The sequence below is a fragment of the Naumovozyma castellii genome, chromosome 4 (assembly GCF_000237345.1).
Source record: "Naumovozyma castellii chromosome 4, complete genome".
Classification (NCBI taxonomy): Eukaryota; Fungi; Ascomycota; class Saccharomycetes; order Saccharomycetales; family Saccharomycetaceae; genus Naumovozyma; species Naumovozyma castellii.
In genome coordinates this window covers 865917-890989 of record NC_016494.1, presented here as the reverse complement: position 1 = coordinate 890989, position 25073 = coordinate 865917, and the positions used below count along the sequence as shown (strand labels likewise).

At 36.0% G+C, this 25073-nt stretch overlaps 13 protein-coding genes across 13 annotated transcripts; 4 read left to right on the top strand and 9 right to left on the bottom strand.

Moving 5' to 3' along the window:
* Positions 1 to 125: 125 nt before the first annotated feature.
* CDC50 (aminophospholipid translocase regulatory protein CDC50) lies at positions 126 to 1298 on the top strand (the record flags this gene model as incomplete). Its single annotated transcript, XM_003676362.1, has 1 exon — positions 126 to 1298. One exon carries the CDS (start codon positions 126 to 128, stop codon positions 1296 to 1298), a length of 1173 nt encoding a protein of 390 aa, XP_003676410.1.
* A 301-nt stretch (positions 1299 to 1599) lies between these two features.
* OCA4 (Oca4p) lies at positions 1600 to 2847 on the bottom strand (the record flags this gene model as incomplete). Its single annotated transcript, XM_003676361.1, has 1 exon — positions 1600 to 2847. The coding sequence occupies one exon, from the start codon at positions 2845 to 2847 to the stop codon at positions 1600 to 1602; it is 1248 nt and encodes a 415-aa protein (XP_003676409.1).
* A 707-nt stretch (positions 2848 to 3554) lies between these two features.
* Positions 3555 to 3839, bottom strand: NCE101 (Nce101p; the record flags this gene model as incomplete). The annotated part of the gene is made up of 2 exons (XM_003676360.1): positions 3555 to 3690; positions 3757 to 3839. 2 exons carry the CDS (start codon positions 3837 to 3839, stop codon positions 3555 to 3557), a joined length of 219 nt encoding a protein of 72 aa, XP_003676408.1.
* An 89-nt stretch (positions 3840 to 3928) lies between these two features.
* On the top strand, positions 3929 to 4876 carry FUB1 (Fub1p; the record flags this gene model as incomplete). The annotated part of the gene is made up of 1 exon (XM_003676359.1): positions 3929 to 4876. One exon carries the CDS (start codon positions 3929 to 3931, stop codon positions 4874 to 4876), a length of 948 nt encoding a protein of 315 aa, XP_003676407.1.
* A 153-nt stretch (positions 4877 to 5029) lies between these two features.
* On the bottom strand, positions 5030 to 5281 carry EGO2 (Ego2p; the record flags this gene model as incomplete). The annotated part of the gene is made up of 1 exon (XM_003676358.1): positions 5030 to 5281. One exon carries the CDS (start codon positions 5279 to 5281, stop codon positions 5030 to 5032), a length of 252 nt encoding a protein of 83 aa, XP_003676406.1.
* Positions 5282 to 5544: 263 nt separating this feature from the next.
* Positions 5545 to 6357, top strand: ERS1 (cystinosin-like protein ERS1; the record flags this gene model as incomplete). Its single annotated transcript, XM_003676357.1, has 1 exon — positions 5545 to 6357. One exon carries the CDS (start codon positions 5545 to 5547, stop codon positions 6355 to 6357), a length of 813 nt encoding a protein of 270 aa, XP_003676405.1.
* A 57-nt stretch (positions 6358 to 6414) lies between these two features.
* On the bottom strand, positions 6415 to 7431 carry SOL2 (Sol2p; the record flags this gene model as incomplete). The annotated part of the gene is made up of 1 exon (XM_003676356.1): positions 6415 to 7431. The coding sequence occupies one exon, from the start codon at positions 7429 to 7431 to the stop codon at positions 6415 to 6417; it is 1017 nt and encodes a 338-aa protein (XP_003676404.1).
* Positions 7432 to 8437: 1006 nt separating this feature from the next.
* Positions 8438 to 9985, bottom strand: RSA4 (Rsa4p; the record flags this gene model as incomplete). Its single annotated transcript, XM_003676355.1, has 1 exon — positions 8438 to 9985. The coding sequence occupies one exon, from the start codon at positions 9983 to 9985 to the stop codon at positions 8438 to 8440; it is 1548 nt and encodes a 515-aa protein (XP_003676403.1).
* A 400-nt stretch (positions 9986 to 10385) lies between these two features.
* SSK22 (mitogen-activated protein kinase kinase kinase SSK22) lies at positions 10386 to 15437 on the bottom strand (the record flags this gene model as incomplete). The annotated part of the gene is made up of 1 exon (XM_003676354.1): positions 10386 to 15437. The coding sequence occupies one exon, from the start codon at positions 15435 to 15437 to the stop codon at positions 10386 to 10388; it is 5052 nt and encodes a 1683-aa protein (XP_003676402.1).
* A 2207-nt stretch (positions 15438 to 17644) lies between these two features.
* Positions 17645 to 18112, top strand: IMG2 (mitochondrial 54S ribosomal protein mL49; the record flags this gene model as incomplete). The annotated part of the gene is made up of 1 exon (XM_003676353.1): positions 17645 to 18112. The coding sequence occupies one exon, from the start codon at positions 17645 to 17647 to the stop codon at positions 18110 to 18112; it is 468 nt and encodes a 155-aa protein (XP_003676401.1).
* Positions 18113 to 18208: 96 nt separating this feature from the next.
* Positions 18209 to 19171, bottom strand: CPR4 (peptidylprolyl isomerase family protein CPR4; the record flags this gene model as incomplete). Its single annotated transcript, XM_003676352.1, has 1 exon — positions 18209 to 19171. The coding sequence occupies one exon, from the start codon at positions 19169 to 19171 to the stop codon at positions 18209 to 18211; it is 963 nt and encodes a 320-aa protein (XP_003676400.1).
* Positions 19172 to 19441: 270 nt separating this feature from the next.
* ATG15 (triglyceride lipase ATG15) lies at positions 19442 to 21043 on the bottom strand (the record flags this gene model as incomplete). Its single annotated transcript, XM_003676351.1, has 1 exon — positions 19442 to 21043. One exon carries the CDS (start codon positions 21041 to 21043, stop codon positions 19442 to 19444), a length of 1602 nt encoding a protein of 533 aa, XP_003676399.1.
* Positions 21044 to 21409: 366 nt separating this feature from the next.
* NCAS0D04560 (uncharacterized protein) lies at positions 21410 to 24010 on the bottom strand (the record flags this gene model as incomplete). Its single annotated transcript, XM_003676350.1, has 1 exon — positions 21410 to 24010. One exon carries the CDS (start codon positions 24008 to 24010, stop codon positions 21410 to 21412), a length of 2601 nt encoding a protein of 866 aa, XP_003676398.1.
* Between the last annotated feature and the right edge of the window lie 1063 nt (positions 24011 to 25073).

Sequence of the window (25073 nt, the reverse complement as noted above, 5' to 3'; positions counted from 1 at the left end):
ACGAAATTGTAGAAGGGCACATGGAAAACTGAAGTTTGTAAATCATACAAGTCTTGAGGAAAGAAGAAAGAAGAGGCAAACTGTTGTTTCTATTAGATAATAACTTATAGCCACAACAACCAGCAATGAAATTTCTCTTCTGGAGGAAAAGCCCAAAGAATGAGCATCGCGAACCACTGAATAATTCACGGAAGCCACCAAATACAGCATTTAGGCAGCAAAGATTAAAAGCATGGCAACCAATTCTGTCACCACGAAGTGTTTTACCGCTGCTGATATGTGTTGTCTGTATATTTCTGCCTATTGGCATAGGGTTGATAATTGGAGCTTCAAAAGTTCAAGATATGAGCATTGACTATAGTAAATGTGACACGTTAGCGTCTAAAGATTCCCAGCAACTCATTCCTTCTAAGTACGTGAGACATCATTTTAAGAAACATGTTAATACAAAACCTAGCTGGATTTTAATTGAAGATGATGCTGGAGAACAAACTTGCCAAATTCACTTTGAGATTCCAAATGAAATTAAGAGTTCAATCTATGTGTATTACAAATTATCCAATTTCTTTCAGAACCATAGAAAGTATGTAGAATCATATGATCATAAACAGCTAAAAGGTAAACCAATTGAACTAGAAAAGTTGAACACTAATTGTAAGCCACTGAGGGGACAAGATGATAAGATCATCTACCCATGTGGACTTATTGCCAATTCGATGTTTAACGACACATTTGCAAAGCAATTTAAAGGTGTAGGTGATACAGATGATTACATCTTAACGAACAAGAAAATATCCTGGAGTATAGATCGTCACAGGTTTCAAAAAACGAAATATAATGCATCCGACATTGTTCCACCTCCTAATTGGGCAAAGAAATTCCCTGACGGATACACAGATGATAATATACCTGACATACATGAATGGGAAGAGCTTCAAGTATGGATGAGAACAGCACCTTTTCCTAAGTTCTATAAATTGGCATTAAAGAATGAGTCTATGCATCTTCCAAAAGGTAATTATTCTATTGATATTGGTTTGAATTATCCTGTTTCTCTCTTTGGGGGAAGCAAATCGTTAATTTTAACAACTATTACAGGTATCGGGGGGCGTAACGTTTCTTTAGGGGTTGTATTTTTAATTGTTACTTGTGTATCTGGATTATTTGCCATTATATTTTTGGTAACATTATTCTTCCAACCAAGAACGATGGGAGATCGTTCATTTTTGAACTTTGATGACGAAGAAGGTGCTGTTGAAGTTGAAGATAGTACTGGGCCACTAAGAGAAATATTATAGTTCATAATTTTAAATATAATAGAGTACTTGATTTCAACTCCTAGTGGATTTGAAACGTTTCTAATGGTTAAATAATAGTGAAGAAATGTAATAATATATGTTTAACTAGAAAAGGCGGTTAAAGTGAATCATTTATTTCATTTTCAATATATTAAATTATCCAAATAAAACCAACACAAATTTTTTTATATTTATTTTATTAAGATTTGATGTTTTTCCATCAAACATCTAAAAAAAAAATTTAGTTATAGAGAAAGAGATAGAATGAAGGTTGCTCTTAATTAGATGATTATTGTAATTTTTACATAAATATATGTTCTTTATAGAAGTGGTGTTCTTCAGGAGAATGTTCTTGTTCCCATAAATCTCTTTGGAATTTGAACCATTCTGGTAAATTTGGTTCTTTAGGTATCGTTATAGTAACTGCATATTTGGAGTCATCATTAGCATTGTTTAAGTTTTTATAGAATCTAAAATCGTCATTTTCTTTCTTATTGAATGCTAGACGATATCTATGACCAAATATTCCCAGATTTGAAGTGGTTCTTATCATTTCTGCAGGTGGTATTTCTTTAGATAATTCATCATCTTTTTCTCTTAACCTAGCCTCCTTTTCGGCATCTTCTATTATTTTTAATAGTCGTTTCGGCACTTCTGGGTCCTTACATAAATCGTCTTCGTTGATTATCGTAAAATTTGAAGATTTACCCTTTGATGATGTCTTACTATTCTTCTTCTTTTTTTTACTGTTCTTCTCCATTGGTAATATATTTTTATCTTTGTCTTTCAGGGCACTATCAGTATTATTGTTGTCATTATCATTATTACTACTAGCGTCTTTAGTGGTGTCATTTATCCGCTGTTGCCTTACCACCAATTCAATAATCTCTAGGAAAGTTTCAGCAAAATAGCTTCTATTCTTCCCAGTGAATAATCTATATTCATTGATTATGGAAGATATATGCCATTTTTGCATTTTTCTTAATATACCTATTATTAATGCAGTTTTATCAATCAACAAGGTATTATAATTATCAACATCAAGCAGATATTGGAATGTCTTCTTCAGACAAGTAGATTTTATCAGCATGAGATCATCACCATCTGTTAGATGATAAATACTTTCCGAGATCTTTTCTTGATTGCTGTCCTTGGATCCCTTCTCAAGGGCATCGTTACCACTGATAAGTTTGCCCTCATTAATGGTATTCATTATGCTATCGTTACTATTAGTTTTCTTAACCATGGGTTCAGTCGAGGTACGCATGTTATCTTTATCTTTATTCTTAGCATCCATCAAACTATTACTATTGTTATTAATTGGGGGTTCTGAAGTAGCAGCAGAAAAATCTGCAATTCTAATAAGATACCATTTTATGGACAATCTATTAAAGAACTCCTTAAAGAATTTGGAAGGTTCCTGACCACCAATGAATATCATGGTCTTTAAATTCAAAGTTTCTAAGAATGATAGATTTATCGTTTCCAATTTGGAACATCTATATATTCCCTCTTCAGCAATCCCGAAATTGGCAGGAGGAACCAGCATTGCTTGTCCAGTCCAGCTTCTTGTTAAGTTAGAGTATATCTAGTTATGTGGTCGTCAATGTATCAGTCGTTGTTGTACGTTCTAGTCAAGTCTAACTAAACGTTTGAAAACTTTATCAAATTTGACTCAAGATGACCGTTACAGATATGAGGAGTGGAAAGACAACCAGATAAGATAAGGTAAGAGAAATAGGGGCAATGGAATATGTAAATGTATATACTTGATACAAAACCAAGATACCGATTATAAAATATGAGTTTCCATACTACGAACGCAGTGTTAAATCCCATACATAGGCTATTCGCCTTGGGGGAAAACTGCATTCAACTCTAATGGGTTCTCTCTTGAACCGTTAGAATGGGATAAGGTGTGCACATTCAGAACGAATTAGCTATCCTTTCCATTGTTATCGAATAACGTCAACGGGACAAGTTGTTCTTCCAAGACAGTAACAGACGAGGTTATGAGGAGTTAATGGACTATAATCATGACGAGGACAGACAAGTCTACCCAAGAGATGTAACCATTGTAACGACGTCCTGACAAAGAGGCTTGGTGGGTTGCTTAAACAGCAAATGGAAAGGAAGAGTTGTAAAAGAGAAGAAGAAGAGAAGAGGAAGAAGAATATCGATTTTTTAATTTAAACGGCGAAACAACAGAGAGAAATATTATTTAGTTAGGGCTTGAGGCATACATAGATGACTGTGCTAATGAGAGCCAGAATAATTTCTTTCTAGTAGATGAAGGAGACTGCGACGAGTCGGTTGGTCTCTGGTTGTTCTTGTCTCATAGAGGTAGTAACTTGTGGTTCCGATGACTATGGCCAACAATGGGTCCATAAATCTGTGCAAAGGGTGATGCCATGTTAGTATTATACATTGCGATGATGTATTGTATCGAATAACTTACCTTCCTAGTAGATATGGTACTTGTTTAACCATTTTCTGTCGTGTCCTTCTCTGATGATAGTATATAACTTTCTCCCTTTGCATTTCTATATCTTGCAATTAATTATAACACCATACCAAGACTGCGAACAAGACACATCAGAAAGACAGAGAGAGCAAAGAAACAAAACAGAATGAGTCTCATTACCATTAATAATAAGCTGTCATTGACCGTATATCTGTTAACTAAAACACTTGGTGTCTCTAAAGACATAACGGAGTTTCAAGCTCAATCTACCCTAGTGAAGGCATCGTTTCAATTGAGAACCAATGACATGGATGAAGAGGTTAAAAACACATATAGCATCATTGCTAATGAGATTGAAAGTCATAAATTGTGCTCCATTATGATATATCAGGATGATAAGGTAATAGATCAAGGGATCTTCAATTACTACACAGATTTCCATATCTCTAAAGATTGTTCATTCCCAATGGATCCAGCAACACTACAAATACCAACCGGGTTTGATGTGGCAAAATTATGTGCCAAATTTAGTGCCCATTTGGAAACTTTCCAAGGACTAACGACCAGGAGGGTTACTGAACAACAATATCAATCACAAGAGGTAAGGAATCCACTGAATATTACACCTTTAAACCCTTATGGAACCACACCATTAGCAAGCGGGGAAGATCTAGTTCCTCATCGTCAACCTCCACCAATAATCAACAAACCATTAGCAGATTTACCGAAATTTGAAGATGAGTATGAGATACATAGGGATTCCACCATCTCACCATTCCCCGGGTTATCATTGAATCCTGCACCAGCTGGTTCAGGTCCAGGTTCACATAACTACGGAGATGATGACTTGTATCCAACGGGTGAGAAGCACCCAAATTTAAATGATCCATTGGGTATGGCAAGACAAAAACCACCACAACCACCAAACATTGGGGGAACTGGTGGTATGATTTTTGATCCATTCCATAACAAGAATAACGATAATGACAATAATAATAATAACAAGGGACCTGGATGGATTCCCGGTGCCAGATTTGATGATCCCTATGGCAGACCACCGAATCCACCTAGTGGCGGTAGTGGTAGTGGTGGGTTCTTTAATGGGTTCATCTGAATCTATCAAGGGAATGTTATATACATACATAGGTATCTGTGTATTCATTTTTGAAATGTTGGTCATAATTTAGAATAGGTAGTACCGTATTATATACTATTTCTGCACAAACAAAGACATAAATAGAACAGAAAGGAGTGAATGTATTGGCTTTTACGCCTGTAAGATGTCAGGCTTCTTAATGAACAAGGCGATTCTCTTGTCGTCCTCCCCCCATAATTGCACCTGGTAGCCATGATCGTCCTCCAGGAATCCATACCCATCGGCGTTCAATTTAGCATCCAACAAATCCGTTATCTCTTTCAACCTCTGCTCCCCAATGTCTGTAGCATCGATTATATTTTTCTTGTCATCGAAGATCAAAGTCCCCTCGACTTCTGGAATAACACTGTCTGACAAACCCATTTTGTTTCTTATTGTTATAGTATATTGTATTTTATTTTATTTTGTTGCTATGTAGCTATAGTTCTACGTTTTATTGATTAACCACTTGGTTTACATACTTTCCCTATACAAAGTAGATCTGTTCTTATAAACTGACATTAATCATCCAGGGGGGATTCAATCTCCGATTCGAAACTCGTCGGAGTTGAAAAATATAATAATATTTCAGTTGAACAATACAACAACAACAACAACAATGCAACAAGACAACAAGACAGCCAGACATGCCATTAACCATCGATGGACTGCTAGGAACCGTATACGTGACGGCATGGTCCGTGTCCATGTACCCTCCCATTATAACGAACTGCCGGTTGCGGAGTTCCAAAGGGATCTCCTTCGATTTCATCATGCTGAACTCAGTCGGTTATTTTTATCTGGTATGTTCGCTATTCCTACAATACTTCTTCTGGGACGATCTAGAGGCTGTCGGTGAGAAACTGGTGGAGAAACCCAAAGTTTCCGGATTCGACTTATGGTACTGTATGCATGGATTCGTTTTAAATCTGGTTCTTTGGTCACAGGTGAGATATCCCGCTCAATTGTGGCATTTTGACTATTCTACGACGTATAGAAAGATGAAGCCAGGGTACTCACGTTTATTATGCGGGTCATTGGCATGCTTTGCATTGATGACGGTCAATTTCATATATGGTGGGCCCTGGGATAACAAGAGAATGTTACAATATTGTAATCAGTTGTTCCTGTTGAAGATTTCCATGTCGTTGGTGAAATATATCCCACAAGTAGTATACAATTTTGATAGGAAAACCATGGTTGGATTTGCCATACAGGGTGTTTTCTTGGATGTTACAGGTGGTGTTGCATCATTGGGACAACTGTTCTATCAATTGGCTAGAGATAAAGATGGCCTTTCCCTTGACATATTATTGACTAATTTTGGAAAGATTGGATTGGGGCTCGTTACTTTAGTATTCAATTTTATATTCATTTCACAATGGTTCATATATGATTACTCCAAGAGGAAAAGTATTCCTTTACCCTTGTCTAAAGAGACTGATCAATTAAAAGGATAGATTTTTTAAGTATATATATATATGTGTATATATAGTATAATATTAATATTTGATATATTAGGTTGTTGTATTAGAGGAGCCTACTTCTCTGAATTTATACTTCTTCTTCAGCACGAAAACGTCATTCAATGCATCATCATCCACAAACCAAGATACACGACCAGCGGCACCTTCGTTAACAATACTACTTGGTAATCCCTTTTCAGGTCTCTCCATGATAGTCTTAATAATGGGGGCCTTCACGGCACCTTCCACTACGAAACTAACACGATGAGAATGACAAATTATTGGGATGGTCAATGAAATTCTATTGGATGGTCCACTGGGTGCATTCTCTACGGGGACTACCCAGGCATATTTCTCTCTTAAATTATCTTGGAAATTGGGGAATAAAGATGCTATGTGCCCATCAGGTGCACATCCTAATAAAAACAAATCGAACATCGGTAGTTTCACAGAGTCTCTACCAGCAAATCCCTTAATGAGAACTTTTTCATAGGCATCAGCACACTCTTGAGGATCATCAATAAGGGATTCATCGATATGGAAAACGTTCGGAGTCCCATATTTCTCTGTATCAATTAAATCCAAAATTTTCCTCTTTGATTGACCATAATTACTTTCAGATGATTCAAATGGTACTAATCTTTCATCTGCGAAATAAATATCCCATTTATCCCATCTAATATCCGTCCTCTTTAATAACCCCTCATGGAGCACTTGGATTAAAGACCCACCTGAAATAGCAATCTTGAATCTAATCTCTTTGGGTCTCTTTAATTTATTTACGGTGACTGTACTTTGATGAGATATGGATGTGGATGCGGAGGTAGTGGACGAGGATCTAGATGAAGAACGCGATGATTTATCCAGACTCAATCCATCCATTGGAGCATTAAGGTTGTTACCATTGTTTACGACACTGGTGGAGGAGATTGATGGTCTCTTGCTATTGTTATTGCTTTCCTTTGGTCTGAGGGCGATATTCTGAGCATAGACAACGTAGTCTGCTACAGCTTCTGCCACGTCCGAGAACTCATGGAATGCGAAGACTTTGGGAACACACGTAGTCATGCTATTGCGTGTATATTTAGTTTAGTTCGGTTTAGTTTGGTTTGGGTTCAGTTTAACTTGTTGTGTTGGGTTTGTTATTAATTCCACTAACGTTCATTGTCACTGATAACTTGTTTCCATTCATGAGGGGCCACCCGGCGTGCCATACAAAAAACGGTCAGGTGGTTAACTTGGTTAGAAACAGTGTCGTCCTTATTAAACAGGGCATTGGCAAGTTGAAGTAGAGGATGTTGAGGTAATGAGTAACCGTGTGTTCAGGTTATTAGTATAGCATATATTTTCAATTGATTATGAGTCGACAGTTTCAAGCTTATTGAGCCCAGTTCCAGCATTAATACATAGGTTTAATACTTCAAAGAGTCCAGAGCTAATTGCTATTGATTTTAACTAACCAGTAATATGGTAAAGTAATAGAAATATTTTAAGTCTAATATATATTTCTTAGCAGAACTATATACTTTAGTCGAAATAAGAATATAAAGTCTGTTGGGTTACTTTTTTGCATGAATCTAAGCTGTTCATGACAGTGTGCACAAATTAGAGAAAGACTTTATTTATAATTTAAGATGAGATCAAAAAGGGTTTTTTAATGTTCAGATAATGTGACCTTATGGAACGTTTCATAACTGAAAGGATATTAGGAAATTTCCAACTCTAAATAACATAAAATGCTTGTGGGTGTTAATAATGGGGTAATTAGGCCAAATATTGGATAGTATATAGTGGAAAACTTCATTTTATTTTGAAATGATATGAGAGCCCATAAAAAAGTCTGACGACACATCAATGGATTAAAAGAAAGCAAGAAATTAGATTTATGAGAACCGTAGTAGAACATCTAACAATTTTACCTGATTTTTGTTGCAATAGATACTTTATATACTAGAATTGACAAAGGGAAATTTTCTACACAACATTATATATGTACCACAGAGCAGAAATTACAGTTTTGAATATGCATTCTTTTTAAAGAAATGATTAGATTACAATTATACAGTTAATAAATCTAATGGGTCCATATTCTTACCATTTTATCTTTACCACCACTACAGACACGTTTACCATCAACACTCCAATCCACCGTGTAGACTTCATCCTTGTGTCCTGGTAAATCAACAGATAACTTTCTCGTCCTAACATCCCAAACCTTTAATGTTGTATCTTTAGAACAAGATACCAGTAGTCTACAATCTGCGGACCATGCTACTTGATAGACACTGGCCACATGGCCTCTGAACGTAGAAATAAACTTACCATCTCTACCATCCCATAATTTTATAGAGTTGTCAAATGATGCAGAGACAATGTATCTTCCATCTGGACTAAATGCCACATGATTTACCAATTTTTGGTGACCTGTCATTCTGGCAATAGGTTTATTAGACTTCAATGGATTCCAAAGAAACATGGTAAAATCATCACTAGCAGTTACCATTAATTCCTCTAATTTCCCATTTTTCTTTACTACTTTTTCGTAATTAGCTAAAGCTTTGTCTCTTGCATCTTTAGCAGAGGCAGGTTGAGCACCTGTATGATCAAAGGCACCCACTCTTAGAGCATAATCAGTTGATAATGAAAGATGATTAACCCAATGTGCATGTGATTTAAGAATATTGATACATTTCCCATCAGCATTCATATCCCAAACTCTCACAGTTTTATCATGAGAACCAGAGTATATAATCCCTTGACCACTCCATTTAATACATGATACTGAATTAGTATGTCCACTCATGGTATAAAGACAAACTCTTCTAGTTATATCCCAGATTCTAATGGTACCATCTTTGGAAGCTGACGCCAATCTTGGGCTTTCACCAGGTTTTACCAGATGGATAGGTTCCCAAGCCAAAGAGGTAATCCATTTAAGATGACCTCTCAAAGCATCACCCAATGGTTTCCCATCTTTGGAGTCCCAAAGTCTAATAGTGTTATCCATGGACCCTGTCGCTATCACTTCACCATTTGGACAGTAAGAGACACATAGGACCCAATTAAAATGACCTGTCAAAGTTGCCTTTGGAGTTTGAGTGTCACAGTCCCAAATACGGGCAGTATTATCACCAGCACCGGTAACCATCCTGGAACTTGTATTTGGTGCAAAGGCAGAGCACAATATTGTGGAACCATGGCCCGCGATGGCTGATGAACTTCTAGTAACAGGCTTAACTTTGAACACAGCTCTTGGTGTATAGATCAAAGTAATTATATCTTCTGTGGTACGATATCCAGGTTTCAATATCGAAGAATATAAATTATCTGTGATGTCAATAGGCTGAATTGGATCTGTGGGTTTCTTACCAGCAACGTCACAACTAAAAGTGTAAGGTACTGGATCGTCTGAATTACCATTCAACTGATTTAATAACTCTTCTAATTGCTTCTCAGTGATATCACCTGGTACTCTCAGAGACCCACCTACATTTTCACCTGTATCTAATGCTTGAAATTTAATAGAGACATGAGGTAGATCTCTTGGTGTCAATGGAACCTCACGAGGCTTCTGAGCCTCTCTTCTTTGTTTCTTAGATGGTGGTGGAATTACAGTAGCCATTTATGGGTGAAGTGCTAGTCTTTATTATTTGGAATGTTCTCATAAATGAATTGACAGGACATTAGTTAACCATTAGTACCTTAGCATTTTGAAATAATACTCAGCTCATCTCATCGCGAAGTTTTCCCAAATTTTTCAGAAAATTTTCGGCCGTTACCCGCAAACTCGATTTTAAACACTCTATATTAAACAGTAACATGCTATGTAATACTATACAACATTAATGCAATAAACTGTTGGCCTTAACTATCAAAAATTTACATAATTTCTTGTTTTTGGCATGCACGCTAAATATTATGATTTAAAATAAATGAAGGCAAGTTGGTTTAAGTACAAAATTTTATTTAAACTTGAGTACAACAGCAAATTATCGATTCAAGTACACATTGAAAATATACATTTATAGTTCTGTATGCATTTGTTGACTCTGTGTAGCTTCTGTTATCGGGGTGTCTACTTCAGTAGCCTTGCTATCGTTTTCGGAAGGCCCAAATGCAGCCTCCCTGATTTCAACAATCCAGGGGTCCATCAATAACTCAACAGCGGTTGCTCTCTTAATTGGATCTTGAACAAGGCATCTTTGTAAAAATCTCCTGCCTGCAGGTGATACTTCATTAGGATACGGTAACTGTGGAGTTTGCCCAGCTGCAACATGGTAAATAATTGCCCATTCATTATCAAGATTAGCCCAAGGTCTCCTTCCTGTAATCATCTCTAACACAACACAGCCAAATGACCATATATCATCAGATCCAAATTTCGTTTTGTTTTTATAACCTGTAATTGATTCAGGTGCCATATACATGGGGGTTCCTAACATATCATGTACACTGTTTGCACCACCCTCTGTATCCTTTTCATCAGGTTCATCATCATCCTTGGACTTGCTGTTAATGTTGGTAACTTTGGTCCCATTCTTTGCAATTTTTCTGGCGGCCCCAAAATCAACATATTTTATAATGCCATTGAAGTCTAGTAATATGTTTTCGGGTTTAATGTCACGATGAACAACTCCTGCTTGGTGAAGATAAGCTAATCCCTCCAATAATTCTAAAGTATAAACTTGTGTCACCATTTCATCTTCAATACGACCATGTTCTAATAAACTTGCCATAGACCCGCCTTCACAGTATTCCATGAAGATATTAACCTTATCCCTGTGTACTTCAACACCGTAGTATTGAACAATATTTGGATGGTTCAACATTTCTAGTACTGTCATTTCCTCTTTTACTAAGGGAAATATCTTCTTCATAGTCTTGCTATCCTGTATTTTTATCTCTTTAACAGCTAAGATTTCACCATTATCTAAGTTGACCGCTGAATAAACAGTCCCAAAAGTACCACCACCAATGAAGTTTCTCTTTTGCCATCTTATTGACAGATTCGATATTGACGACGCTAGTGATGACAAGTATTTATTACCTTTATCGGTGTCATCTAACACTTTCCCTATTTGATGTGGATTTCTTTTAGAACTTTTTTCCAGTTCCTTGATAGCTCTTAACCTGAACTGTGAATTCAATTCTAACATAGAATCTTCGTCAACATCATCTTGTATATCAATATTCAATCTTGTCTGTTGATTGGTCTTTTCCGCCTCATTTGATCTTGCACCCATAACATCAAAGTGACTGATAAGTAACGACATGCAGGCGGCAATTCTTCTTTTCAAAGATCTAAACTGCGAGTCAGTTAATCCTAAGATATTATAACCACTAGTCATTTGCATGGCAAATTCCATTGCAGGAACACACCACCTGAATGTTCGCTGATCAGTAGGATTACAATCTTCAACAAGAAACGAAAGCCAGCCCACGCTTAGTCTGATCATTAACAGGATAATAACAGATTTTTTTTCAAAATTGGCCACATTTGTTCTCAAGAAATTTCTTCCAAAATCTCTGGCAAATAAGAAAATACTATTCAATAATTCATTAGCAGGACAAACCCTTTTAAATGTAGTTACCACTTTCGAATAATTATTCAAAACACTGTATGTGAATCTGAAATAAGACTTATTAATCTTCTGAAGATCATTCTCTACAAAATCAAAGGAACAACGGCGATTCAATAATAAAACATTCCCCTCAGTAATCTGCTGAAATCTATCACATTGGTATTCTAGGGCATAACTGGATCCTTGGTTCATTAGAACCAATTGATTTGAAGATAATTTTACATGAAGATCATCCAACTTTATGACTCTATCCTTGGAGAGATTGTACATTTTTCCTTCCCATAGCATTGGCTCCTGTGGCGTTAAAATCAGAATATAACCTAAAGAATGTAATTCCATTTCAAGTTCTAGCATCTCCCTCTCTGAGTCATGGTACTCATCCTTTTCCATACTGATATTGGTTCTGCTCGTATTCGAAAAAATTCTGTTTTGATGTGGCACATCCAATTCATTTTTTACATAGTAATAGGAAATACCATTCGAATCAGTACCTTGAACGATCATCGTGTTTGGATCCCACCCATCTTGGAACACATTGTATAAGGTCAAGCTATTTTTGATTTCTAACTTTGGTATCAAGTCACATCCAATATCACTATTATTTAAGATCCTTAAGATGTCATCATCATCACAGCCTAATAATTCGGGGCTCCCAATCAAGTAAACTCCGTTTTGTTCCAAGTCACCACCGGAATATATAAGAAAATGTCCTGAATCACTCAAGCTTCTTAGCAATTGTTGATGATCTTCTACTTTATAATTAGCTGAATTTTGAAATGCTTTGGTTAAAACATTTTTAAATCTGTTTAACTTCCTTTTCATAGAGCCTAAATTTTCAAAAATTTCGGTAAGCCATCTTTCTGCATCATTTGTTGTTTGAAATGGAGGTGGTGTATTCTGCTGTTCCAAAAGGTAAGTATGGAGCCTATGCAACAATCTTAAAGTTACTTTGATAAACTCTGCTGCTATCAATACCCCAGCATTATCAATATAGTGGCCAATATTTTTCAGCTCATCCCAGTATTTCAAGATAAGTTCTGGCTCCTTAAAGGTCTTAAATGATTTTTTGTTGGAATCTAGTAATTTCAAATTAAACAATTTGAATAGGTAGCGAATTGCTTCAATAACAGTATTATCAAATTCAGGATCCAAGGTAACATTAAAGGACCATCCTTCACAGTACTTGTTGACTGTATATTTTAATTGAACGGATAGACGAATGTACGAGCTAAAATCGTCAATCATTTGATCAATCATCATCATGGTAGGATTCTTTAATTTCTTGGCATATTGTAATCTGATCAAGATAATTTCTTTAACCAGCCGTATTGGGAACATCAATAGTAGTTCTAATTGTTCGTTTGGATATGTTAGGTTTAAACTGCGTAATGTAAGTTCATAATGTGAGAAGAATACTTTTGATTTCAATATCCAGGGAGCCAGAGAAAAGAAGATTTTCTTTTGAAAGATTGTTTCAATATCCTTCTCCTTCATAACTTGTTCTGCGAATGATCTTGTGTAGTTGTCAATTTGATGTAATGGAGGATCATTGGGTGTCAGCACATTTAATTCGTCATTGCCCACCCATTCTTTCAAAGTATCTATCTTTATTTGAAAATTCTTCTTAAAATTTAGCCAACTATTCATGGCATCTATCCTGTAGGTAAATTCTTCTGAATCTATAATAGGTTTATCCTCACTCATTTTCTTCAAATTTGGCCAATAATTCACGGCTTTATAATACTTTTTTAACAATGTCGTCAAAATCATCTCTATCTCACAATCTGACGTGCCATCTGGAACTTTAAAATCCAAAATTTCTTGAAATAATACATCTGTTGAATCTCTTAATATTTTCAGAGATTTTAACAAATCTTCACTATTTCTACCATTCATCCATGCCTTTAATTCTAACCAAATTTCATCGGAAAATTGGCTATTTAATCTTGGTTTTTTAACTTGACTTGCTATTTTGCTCTTTTCATTTTTCACGATATCACCTTTTAAAACATTTGATAGCATTGCCTGCCATTTAAAACGTTCCATGACTAATGGATGTTCTGATAATTGTGAGACATAATTTTTCTGAGTGTTTTCAATAGCAGCATCGTATTGACCATTAATTATATCGTCATTTTGGTCATTTGATGCGGATAGATTTTTAGTGACATCATGTATCTTTTCAAAAATCTGAGTTATTTCAAGATTGTTTGGATCAACCGTTCTTAGCCATTCTAAACGTTGCAATAAATATTTTGAACTCATTGCTACAAGATTTTTATCATTTCTGACATTATTGTAAGTAGTGGTGAAGAGATTTGTTCCAAATTCCAAGTCATCTTGATTTGATTGCCCAGTCCTATTACTATTATTAATATTTTCATCAGGATTGTTCCTTTCAGGAGAAGGAATGCTAGAACTTCCGGTGGTCCCAACATTGCTTGTACTTCGGCCTCTTCCGTTTTTCCTTTCATTATTATTATTTAGTAAGTCATCAAAATCTAAGTCTAAATCTTCGTCTGTATCTAGATCATCATCCAACATTGGAGAGGGTGCAATACCACGCGTATAATAGTCATCATCAGTGATATTATTTTTCATCTTTTCCAGATATATTTTTTCATTCAAGACGTATTGTTTCTTGAATGATTTAGAACTTGCATTATTAGCTAGCATGATGGATCTGGTCGATGGTGTCGAGGACAGGGATTCGAGTTTTGAGGTAACGGCATTTGTGTTTGGAGTTGGGGTTGGAATATTATTCAGAGATGAGTTTGTCAATTGAGAAATTGTTGAGATGGATGCATTGGATGTTTGATTGAGATGCGAATGTGGTGTTTTATGTAAATGCTGAGGAGTAGTAACACTAGACGTCGTATGTGTCTTCAACGATGCCAAATCTGGCGGTATTATCAAAGTTGGAGTAGTGAGGTTAGAATCTGATGCGGAATTAGAGAAGGTTCTTTCAGATGAGGATGAGGATGATCTCGTTGGAGACAGGGCCTTTGGTATTTTATTAAATTTACTATTCTTGTTAGGTGATGAATGCATAGATTGATGTATGTTGGGGTTGGTAGTTGCACTTGCCAAGGATGTCCTTCTGCTTGATTGGGCAGAGGAACTATTTGAACCGAGCGGATAGTGTAGCACTTGTTGTTGTACTACCTGATGATTGGATTGAGATCTGTTGTTGGACGGTCTCCTATTAACTCGAAGTAAGTTTGTACTGCTGCCATTAGGAGAAAGAGGTTGATTTGATAATAAGTAAGCATCATTAGAGGGCGGATGTAAATATAAATGTTGTATATGTGTTCCACCAGGACTTATGGGAGTAATTGGACTGCCAGTGTTCGGAGAATGTGTTTCTTGAACTGCTGTATTTGGTGCAGAACCCGGTGAAGTTACCCTTGAGGATGCCGGTTTCTTTGTATGATTGAAACGGTAAAGAGAATCGTCGTTTGCATGAAAACTAAAATAATCTTGGTCAGACATGGTAGTCTCTCTGTCCTGTGTATATTATTTAACCGCTTATATTGAGGAATGTGCAGTTCCCTTTTTAAGTGGCTTGATTTGGAAGATTATTGATGGAAATTACAGCGTTATTGGACTTGCACAAGCACATTATGACCAAATATGTTGCGTTTCGTTAAATTATCTCAAACTATGGTGACTATTGATTCTTCCTTTGTCTCTGATGAGGGTTTCTGCTGTCTATTGTTCAAGTGCAGTTTAACGTTAGGAATGCAACGGTCGCCAATTTAATTGTAATTATCTCCGTCGGACATAAATAAAATGACCGACGGCAAAATCTCATTGTACAGTCTTTCCTTATGGATTTTCCAATAGACAGTAGAATATGATTCCATATCACAACTAATTCCTTCTGCGATGGGGGTTTATGCCAATTTTTGGTCAAGTCTGGGGTATCATAAAAAAACATTTCTGTAGGAGGCCAGATTCGAATGGTAACAAGGTTATCCTAGGTTTGAAAGTCCACAAAAGAAAGTTTTAACCAAGAAGAAGTCCAAAGCCTTCATAGGAATATTCAAATAACCAATTCATACTTAAGTTTTGTCTTATATAATCTATACAGAGTACTCGACCACTAAATGTCATCCCTGAAAGATTCAGCTCCAAAGGCGGTGTTTCGTTTCGTTTGAAGCCTAGAGACGAGAAGAAAAGTGGGAGTAGAGAAGATGGAATTCAAATGTAGTAGAAAACCGTAAATTTGAAAGTTGTAGTGACCCACAACCATATTTTTCGTTATTATTTGGCGTTAATATTAGTTTCTCCTCGGACTTTTCAAGGAAAGCGAAATTTGTTACTTGTCCGAATATAAGAAAAGTAAAACATTTATACACTTATCACTTAATTTGTCTGAGTTCCATCCATGGATGCTAGATCGGTAGTAGGTTTTTAAATTTAAAAACAGGAAATACTGTTGCTGTTTTTTAGAATCGAAATAAATATATACAGGAATAAATACATGAATGGGTTATATACCAATAAAATGAGAATGTTTCAACATTGATAAAATGGTTTTGTAAAAGTACCAAAGAGTTCGGGCAAAACAGACAATGACACCACTAATAATACCTATCTATGGTCGAGTAATAGTGTGTCAAATCTTTTTTGCTCTATGGAATAATAAAAGTGCCATGAAGGAAATACACAATACTTGAAGAGTTGGAATGTATTTAGACCTTTTATGTGTCACTGAACTCTGTTTTTTCTTGTCGTCATTCATTTTTGTGACACAAAACTTGTTTGAAGGTTCCTTCTTAAATAATAATTAATTTTTCATCTAATTACCCCATTATCAACCCTCATGAGCATTTTATTTATGGAACGAGCTCATCATTCAGTTTGATTCTTGTCAGCAAAATCAACAGTAACTGAAAGGAAAACATTTTTTGAATAAATCACTTGACAATAACAACAACTAACCTCCACCACTATGGTTTGTACTGGTAGCTTTAAATGAGACTGTTAGGGAGAATTCGATAAGTTCAACCATACCTAAGTGTTTTTTAGGAGACATATGGGATAAAAAGATAATATACTAAGTGTAGGCCTGATCAGCCGCTCAAATGTAACTGCGTTATTAAAGAATCTTGAACAAGTCTGTCGAGGATCCCCTTCATCATAGAGTTACCATTCAACTTATTATAAAGTAGGTTGGTATTTCTTTGAACCATTTAGGTAATTGTGATAAAGAGAGAATCAACATTATATAACATATTGAACGAATATCCAATTTGTCCTGATTATTGTTATTAATAGCAATTTTAACAAACACTCTCTTTACTAGTCTTTCAACACTCAAATACTATCCAGAAGTAGGGAAAAGAAGAATTGCCGTTAGTAATTGTTCAATTATTACTGAAGGCAAGGATCATATCCAGTTATTTCGAATGCCGAAATCTGACGGTTTTCTATAACACCTCAATAAATTCAAGAAAAAAGTCCTAATATTGAATAAAAGAACCTACCTTGGTATATTTGTTTTTCTATATAAAATCATCTTCATGCTGTAACGTTTGTGTTCTTTTTACTGTCACTTGTTCAAATGGAATATTTGTTTTCTTCGCTTCCTCTGATAAAAAAATCCCGTTAAATGGCGTTTACTTAACGGTTAATTGGAATACAAGTTCAACTCGATAATAGAGGGAAGCAACGATAAAGATACAAGGCAAATAATGTTACAGCTAAGGATTCAACGTCCACTATTGAAGAAAAGTGCGTGTAGTCTTATGGGAATGCGTACACATAGGTATCATTCAACGGTTATTGAACAATCTTCGACGGTGCTCCCTGAGGCTACTGAAGCAAGTGGGAAGAATAGCGAGATAATCTTCCCCAGATTGACAGATATCAAGGCTTCTGATCTTATTGGTGGTAGCTCCTTTGGTTCGGGGAACTATTTTATTACTAGAAGTTCGACCGGGAATCTGCCGGTATATTCCGATTACAAGGCAGGTGGAAATAAACATGTCACTGAGATAAGGAGAATTCAAGGTGACATTATTCAATTGAGAAACGATTTACAAAAAAAGCTACCCAAAATACCCTTGGACAACTGGAAGGTGTTACCTCAATCAAAAAAAATCATTATAAAGGGGAATGTAGTAATGGAGATTAAACAAATTCTGTCATCATCATTTTAAGAAACATTAAAAATATAATTGTCGTTTAATCATGTAAATATATAAATTATAAGCACATACATAAAGCTTTTTAAATTATTTTCAAATATTCATTCATTAATCATGTCTTAATGATACAACTTTATTGGACTTTGGAATAAAAACGTCCCTGTATTTGTAAACACCACCTAGACAACCAAAGGCGGCAGCAACAATCAACAATTTCTTAAAGAAAATAGCAGCACCATTGCCCTCAATACTGGCAATTCTACTATCCGAATCTTCTCTTAGTTCCGCATCTTTCAATAATGGAGCCAATGTGATACCCTTGGTTAAATCCCCATTTCTAAAGGCAGCCACGTTTTCCAAATATTTAGCATTGGCCTTAGTCTTATCAACTTTCAAGTCTTCCACAGCAGATCTAACAATTGTAATATCTTGTAAAGGCTTGTAGTTTTCGTCAATGGCGGCAAATTGTAAATCATCCAATAAACCTTTTAGACCGGTAGTGACTTGACCAAAAACAACATTCTTATTATCCATCTCAGGGTGAGGTTCCACATCAAGCATGATGAAAAATTCAGAATTATTAGAGTCGGGTTTACCTGCGTTAGCCATCGAAACTCTACCAGGTCTATCATGTCTTAATTGGAAATTTTCATCTGCCCATGCTGGACCAAAGATGGAAAATGGACCCACTTGTGGTAGCACTTCACCAGCACGGAGAAGAGTACCTGGAATCAACTTAGAAATGGGAGTATTCTTATAAACCATTGGAATAATCTTCTTATCTTCACCAGGTGGTTGAACTTTCACACCTCTAGTTAGAGATCTGAAATTGTTGGCGGTCTTATCAACAATAGTACCGTACAAATCGATGACAATATCGTGCTCCTTCCATGTTTCAGTGGTAGGGTCCCTATAACGTAAAGTGAAGTAGACACGTTCTGTCACAGGTGGATTTGGTTCATATAACTTGTTCAAGTCAATGGTCTTGGAGACGTCCTTCTTCACTGGGGGCGCAGCTTCAGTGAATAGGATAGTGGAAAATAGAAATATTAACAGTGAATGTAACCACATCTTAGTAATACGCTCTTATTCGCTATTAGTTGTTTGCAGTTCCTTATGATGATTTACTAGCGTATATCAAGAACCTAATATAATGAGCCAGCTGTTCTTTGCAATTTCGTATAAGATACGTTGTCCTTGAAAGATCCCCGTGCCCTCGGCCCCGAGAGATTCGGGTAAATCATTAATACATAGTAGGTCTTGATATATTTATTTACTTTAGAATGTGTGTATATGTATTTAATAATATGCTATGCTATGTTATGCTGTTATAATCGCTTGCTATCTGTATTCCGTGCATATACCTAACCAATTCCTCCCGACACAGCTTGTTCTTGTATCAGTTTCCGTTGTAGTAGTAGTTGCAGGTGATGTTCGAGTTAGAGTGGTACTCGTTGTAGCTTTGCTTGATGATGATGGATCTGGGTTCGTATCTGGCGTAAATTTCCAATTATAGCAGTCGACGCAGGGCTCAGGGGGTATACATGATGCAACCTCATCATAATCTGTCAAGATCTTGTCAATAACAGTATGGATTCGATGATTCAACATATTTACACGCCAACCTTTATCATTCACCACGTCGTAAACACATACTCTCCCAGTGTGACATGAAGTCTCCATGGCATAACCAACAAGGGAACAACTGGAGCTTGCACCATTACATGTACCCATAAATATAGGATCTGCTGTGTGACCAAAATGCCAAACACCCTCCATGTAAGCGGGTAATCCCGGTGGGAACGGTAAATGTAATCTCTTGGCAGCCAAATACTCTCCGGGGGCTTCATATGATACAGCGGGTAAACCAAATGTACGGCCTATTAAACTTGCTAAGGCACCACCTAGAGAATGCCCAGTCATCCATATGTTCGCAGTTGGATATTGCTCTAATACGTCTCTGTAAATGTCCGTAACGGCCGAAAAATACCTGTCCTTCCGCCTAAGTTCCTTCTCGAGACATGTCTCATCACATGTGTATGATTTGGTATAGCAATCGCATACTGTGGTCCATAAGTAACTGACTCTGGCACAACAACAGGAAAACAGTAAATTATCGTTAATTTTATCATTGACAGTAGTTTCATCAACTCCAGAACCCGGAATTCCCTGAGCGCTTGTTCCCTTAATTGAGATGACTACAATATTATCCTTCTCATTGGCAAAAACATGACCTCTCAATCCATCGCCATCCCACCCAAAATTTTGAGATTCTGATCCATTCCATGGTGCAGATACATTCCTCCAGTTACCAGTATGTGGAATTGCCACATATGCATTTGAAGACATTAACGCTAATGAGATGACAGTTTCCTTATCCGTTACATCTGGAGCGAACACGTCTTCGTCCTGCCATTCCAGTTCTACTTTGGCAGCCAACCTAGGCGACCGCATAGCAAAATCTAAGTATGATTCAACCATTTCAGGGTCTCTATCCACCATCCTCTTCAAATTAATAGTGGTCCCCTTTAAATCAAATGCATAAGAAAATGGAGAGTCGGTCGAGTAATTTTCGTGGGACGTCCATAACTCATCCGCACTTGAGGTTCCAAGAGCACTAACTTCCTCTTGATATAACTTATTAGCCTGGAAGATGAATTCATCATCTACATCTATACTCTTATGCCATTGATAATCTTCACCGACACCGTGTCGATGTACTTGTATCAACTTGAACTTACCCAGTGAGTTCGAAGCTGCACTTTGTTTCTCTCGAGATGGAAATCGTAGCTGTGAGGTAATGGACGGATGTGTCGCTAGCAAAAGGGCCAGCAGTAATATGACAAGAAATATCCCGAACAGGAGACATGATCTTAGTATTCTATAATGAGTGTTTCGTTTCTTTCTGGTTTCATGAGTTATGTGATGCTGCCTTAGTGTCATTGGTATAGATTAAGTTCCTCTTTGAGTTAAAACATGGATCTGTATACTGTTCATCTGATAAAAAGGTGGAGTTCCATTGCTTTAGTTCGATTGTTGAGCATGGGTATTAACGTACGTAATCAAGATAAGAGAACCCTAATAAAGTAGGATAACCAAAATCCAGGGCATACTTTTAAGGGCGCTTTTAAATGTGAGGGTTCCTTTCCAAAGTACAAAATCCCGTGATAAGTGATAAAGATCCAAGAATTGACCTAAGGGTTTTCTTATTTTCTTTCAGTAACCCTAATGACAACTTTATTGAGATAAGCGGTTAAATGTGCAAGTAACGGTTCAACATCTAACATATTTAGACATATATTATATCTATTATTCCATGTTGAGTTCCTTTGTTAATCTTAAAGCATCCTTCAAAGTACAATCTGTGATATTGATTGACCCCGATTTAATTCTTAGTAAGAATGACCGTATGATACAAAGATCCTCAAACGTTTGATCAGAGAGTTGATTTTTTCTTTTATCATATATTTGTGAGGCCAAGCAAAACAATCTCTCAGTAAGAATCGATGTGGATGGAATACAATGGAATAATCTATTAGCTAATGATAAAAGTGGAAACTCTCTTTTGTGCCTTGACCAGAATATTCTATCGGCTCCCACAATCACCTGGACTTGGCGGTTGAATTTCGACCAACTTTTATTAGATTTGGATAAAACCTCGTTCGAATACTCCTTAACCAAGGATAAGGCACGTAGACGGTATCGTTCAAGTTCTAATCTAATTCTTTTGTGCAAGTCATCTTTAATACTGAATTCATCAAATTCCCCCTCAAATTCCAGGTTTTCTTGTTTTTGTCCTTCTGATAAATAACCTTCTGCATCATACACTCTTTCTGCATGGCTCGAATTACCGACTATGTCTTCTGTGTCACTATCATATGTGGGATAATAAGATATATTCAAAAAAGGTATCAAAATATCAGTCAGTTTTCGTGATACAACGGATATTACATGGTCACTCTTTTTGATTTCCGTATTCTCACGAGGGAACTGCTCTATAAAAACAGAGCTATCAACAAATGCAATGTTTAGATAAGATGATAATAAACAATTATCCATACTGACATACTTTTTATAGTATTTATCAATTTTCCTTTTAAAGCGAATAAAAACTGGCAAATGCCTGTACGCTGGGCTGCAACTTCTCGATTTTTCAGCGAACATTTTATCTATTTTATCCTTATAGGAAATAAGCATGGGAAGAGTGTTTTTTATGGTACATGTACCATTAGAAAGCATTTCGCAAAGTGAATGGAAAGGAGATAATATATCCGTTAAATCGTCAATTAAAACGAAATCTTCTTCCTCGAAAAACACTCCCAAGGATGGTTCCTCGTTTAACTCCATCAAGACAAGTTTTAACTCTCGTAATCTGAGCAAAACATCTACCGCTGATAGCCATTTTGATTTTGAATATGTTTTAAGAGCCAAAGGTTCATCTTCATGCATTTTTGCAAACTCAATGCATAGCTCTCGGTATAATAGTTGATTAACATGGTTTGATTTAATAGCATGAGCAAGCTGATTATTTTTCTTCAAAATAATATCATCAGTTATAAAGCTAAGAAGGCCACCAGTCTCAGCAGGTTCTGAAGAAAGTTGACTGCTATTTGATAAAAGATAATTAGTAAAAATATCTTGTTTTAAAATGTTATTCCTTGAACCATCAGAATTCAATTGATATTTGATTGCAGCTAATTCTAATAGTTCTGATTCATGTTTAGAATCTACCGGTCCTAAACCGTCCTCTTCGACCATATCAAGCAAGGTACTATTCATAATGTCAGGACTATGTAGTAAACAAGGTACGTCGCCAAGAAAATGAGACGACAATAGACCATTTCTTGTAAATTCTCTTGGTACCTTTAGCATATTGGCAACATTATCAGTTGACATCCCTACAGTTACTGTTCTCAAGCCATCAAACTTACTAAAAATTTCGCCAAGTTGCTGACTTATATCGATTTTTTTGTGAGAATCAGACCTGTCCATCTTCACTAGAAAAGGAATTTGTTTTCCTTCCTCTTCATCATATGTAACCAGTAAAACTCCCAAATAGTTAGACATTTTGTGATTGGACCAGTGATCAAAAACAAGAGACATGAACGTTACATTATCGAGTGCATATAACCTCTTTGTAAGCGATACAAGAAATTTGTTTCTCTTGGTAAAGGTCTTTTCGTTCAATATATAGGCCGAAGATGCTATCTCACTCTTCCAGAAATAATTAATATCTTTGGATTTTGTGCAAATAAAGTTGGTAATGTTGGATTTGTTCGGCTTTAGAACCTGTTCGGGTTTGCTAGTATTATCAATTGGAATTAAGGCCATTGTTGCCCACAGGTTTTTGGCTACGGAAGACTCTACCCAGTTGATGGAAAGACGGGATTCTAAAATTAGCTCCACAGCTAGATCAAAGAATGATTGCGTCTTGATATATTGTTTTAAATTTCGGTATTTGTTCTGTTTCTTCTCACATATCTCTTTTATTATCCTTTCATCCTTTAAATTTCCATGGAAGTAATCAGGGTCAGTACAGTCATATCTTAAATGATTTTCAGCAGGTTGAATATTATATGGGGCTTTCCTTCGATTGTAACGAAAGACATGATTACAATGGGTACATTTTAAAGTTGACCGATCTTTCTTTCCTTCCAGAAAATGTGACCATATGCTATTTTTTCCTTTACTTTCAATATGTGTCCAGTCTGAATCTTCAAACTGAGATGGATAATCTTTGAGTAAAATGAAATTTTCTAGAACTTTTCGTCTCTTTGGCGTTGGCATGGAATTGCTGTTATCGATGACAGATGTATCGCAAGTCGTTGTATTTCTAAAGCTTATCTGCGGAATAAACAGCTCAGAACTCCCATTGCTTGGTGGTGGACTATCAAGTATATCATGATTCATTATATATCCTTGCTTGCAATTTTGACAGTAATCAATACTTAAAAGTATAGGTTTGTTTTAGTCGTTATATACATAGACTAATTTTAGATCAACAAACGCGAACCATAGATATTTTTGAAAACAATGATCATCGCGTTTCTAAGATATTTCTTCATTAAGTTGTATCAGCATTCAAGTATATCATATGCTTTATTTTCCAAAGCTATTCACAGGAAGAAGTAATTTAAGCTGTGAGTTTTATTACCATGAAAGTCTCAAGCCTTGAAGATATAAGCCTCGCAGTCTACATGCATAACTTCTGTGTTCTTGCATTTTCAAGGACACACATTTCTTGAAAATTATAACATCTGTTGGGTCCATTTTTTCAGAGCATTCATCAAGATTAAAATTATTAAGTTTAAGTTCACATTCTATTCTAATAATATTTTAATTCCATCACTCTAGAAGTAGTTCAGTCACGACGGGTACGTATATAGGGAATTTTGTTAAAAGAAATGCATCGTGTTTTGCATGATAAACGTACATCCACAACTGTAAAATCATATACAATCGGCATTTCAAGGTACCCATCGAGACCTAATATGTAAACTTATTTTAAACTCTCTACAAAATCTAAATTCAGTGACGTTATTCGCTAAACCATCAAAGGTACTTATGAACCAGGTTTTATATCTTATCCTTACTTAGTAACTTGCTAACGTTATTTAAGCGCCTACTCTTATAAACCCAGCTCGTTATGTTTACAATTGAAGTGTTTAATATTGGCTTAGTTCAAGTACTGTGTCGTTCGTCTTCCTTATTTCATTTTCCAGAAGCTGGCTTTCTACAATAAAAACACAGATTACAGACATCGTATGAGCTTTTCATTAGTTAAATAACCCTAATAGACCCGTAATATATTAAAATAAATAATTTAAAAATAAATTTAACATCATTTTGAACCTAAGTAAGATCCCAGAATGCTACAAACTATCACTTTTGGTCCTTTTATGCCTAATTACATCTATCACACTATCAAAGCATTACCCGGCACACGCCGGGTAACTTTTCCGTATTTGTCTGT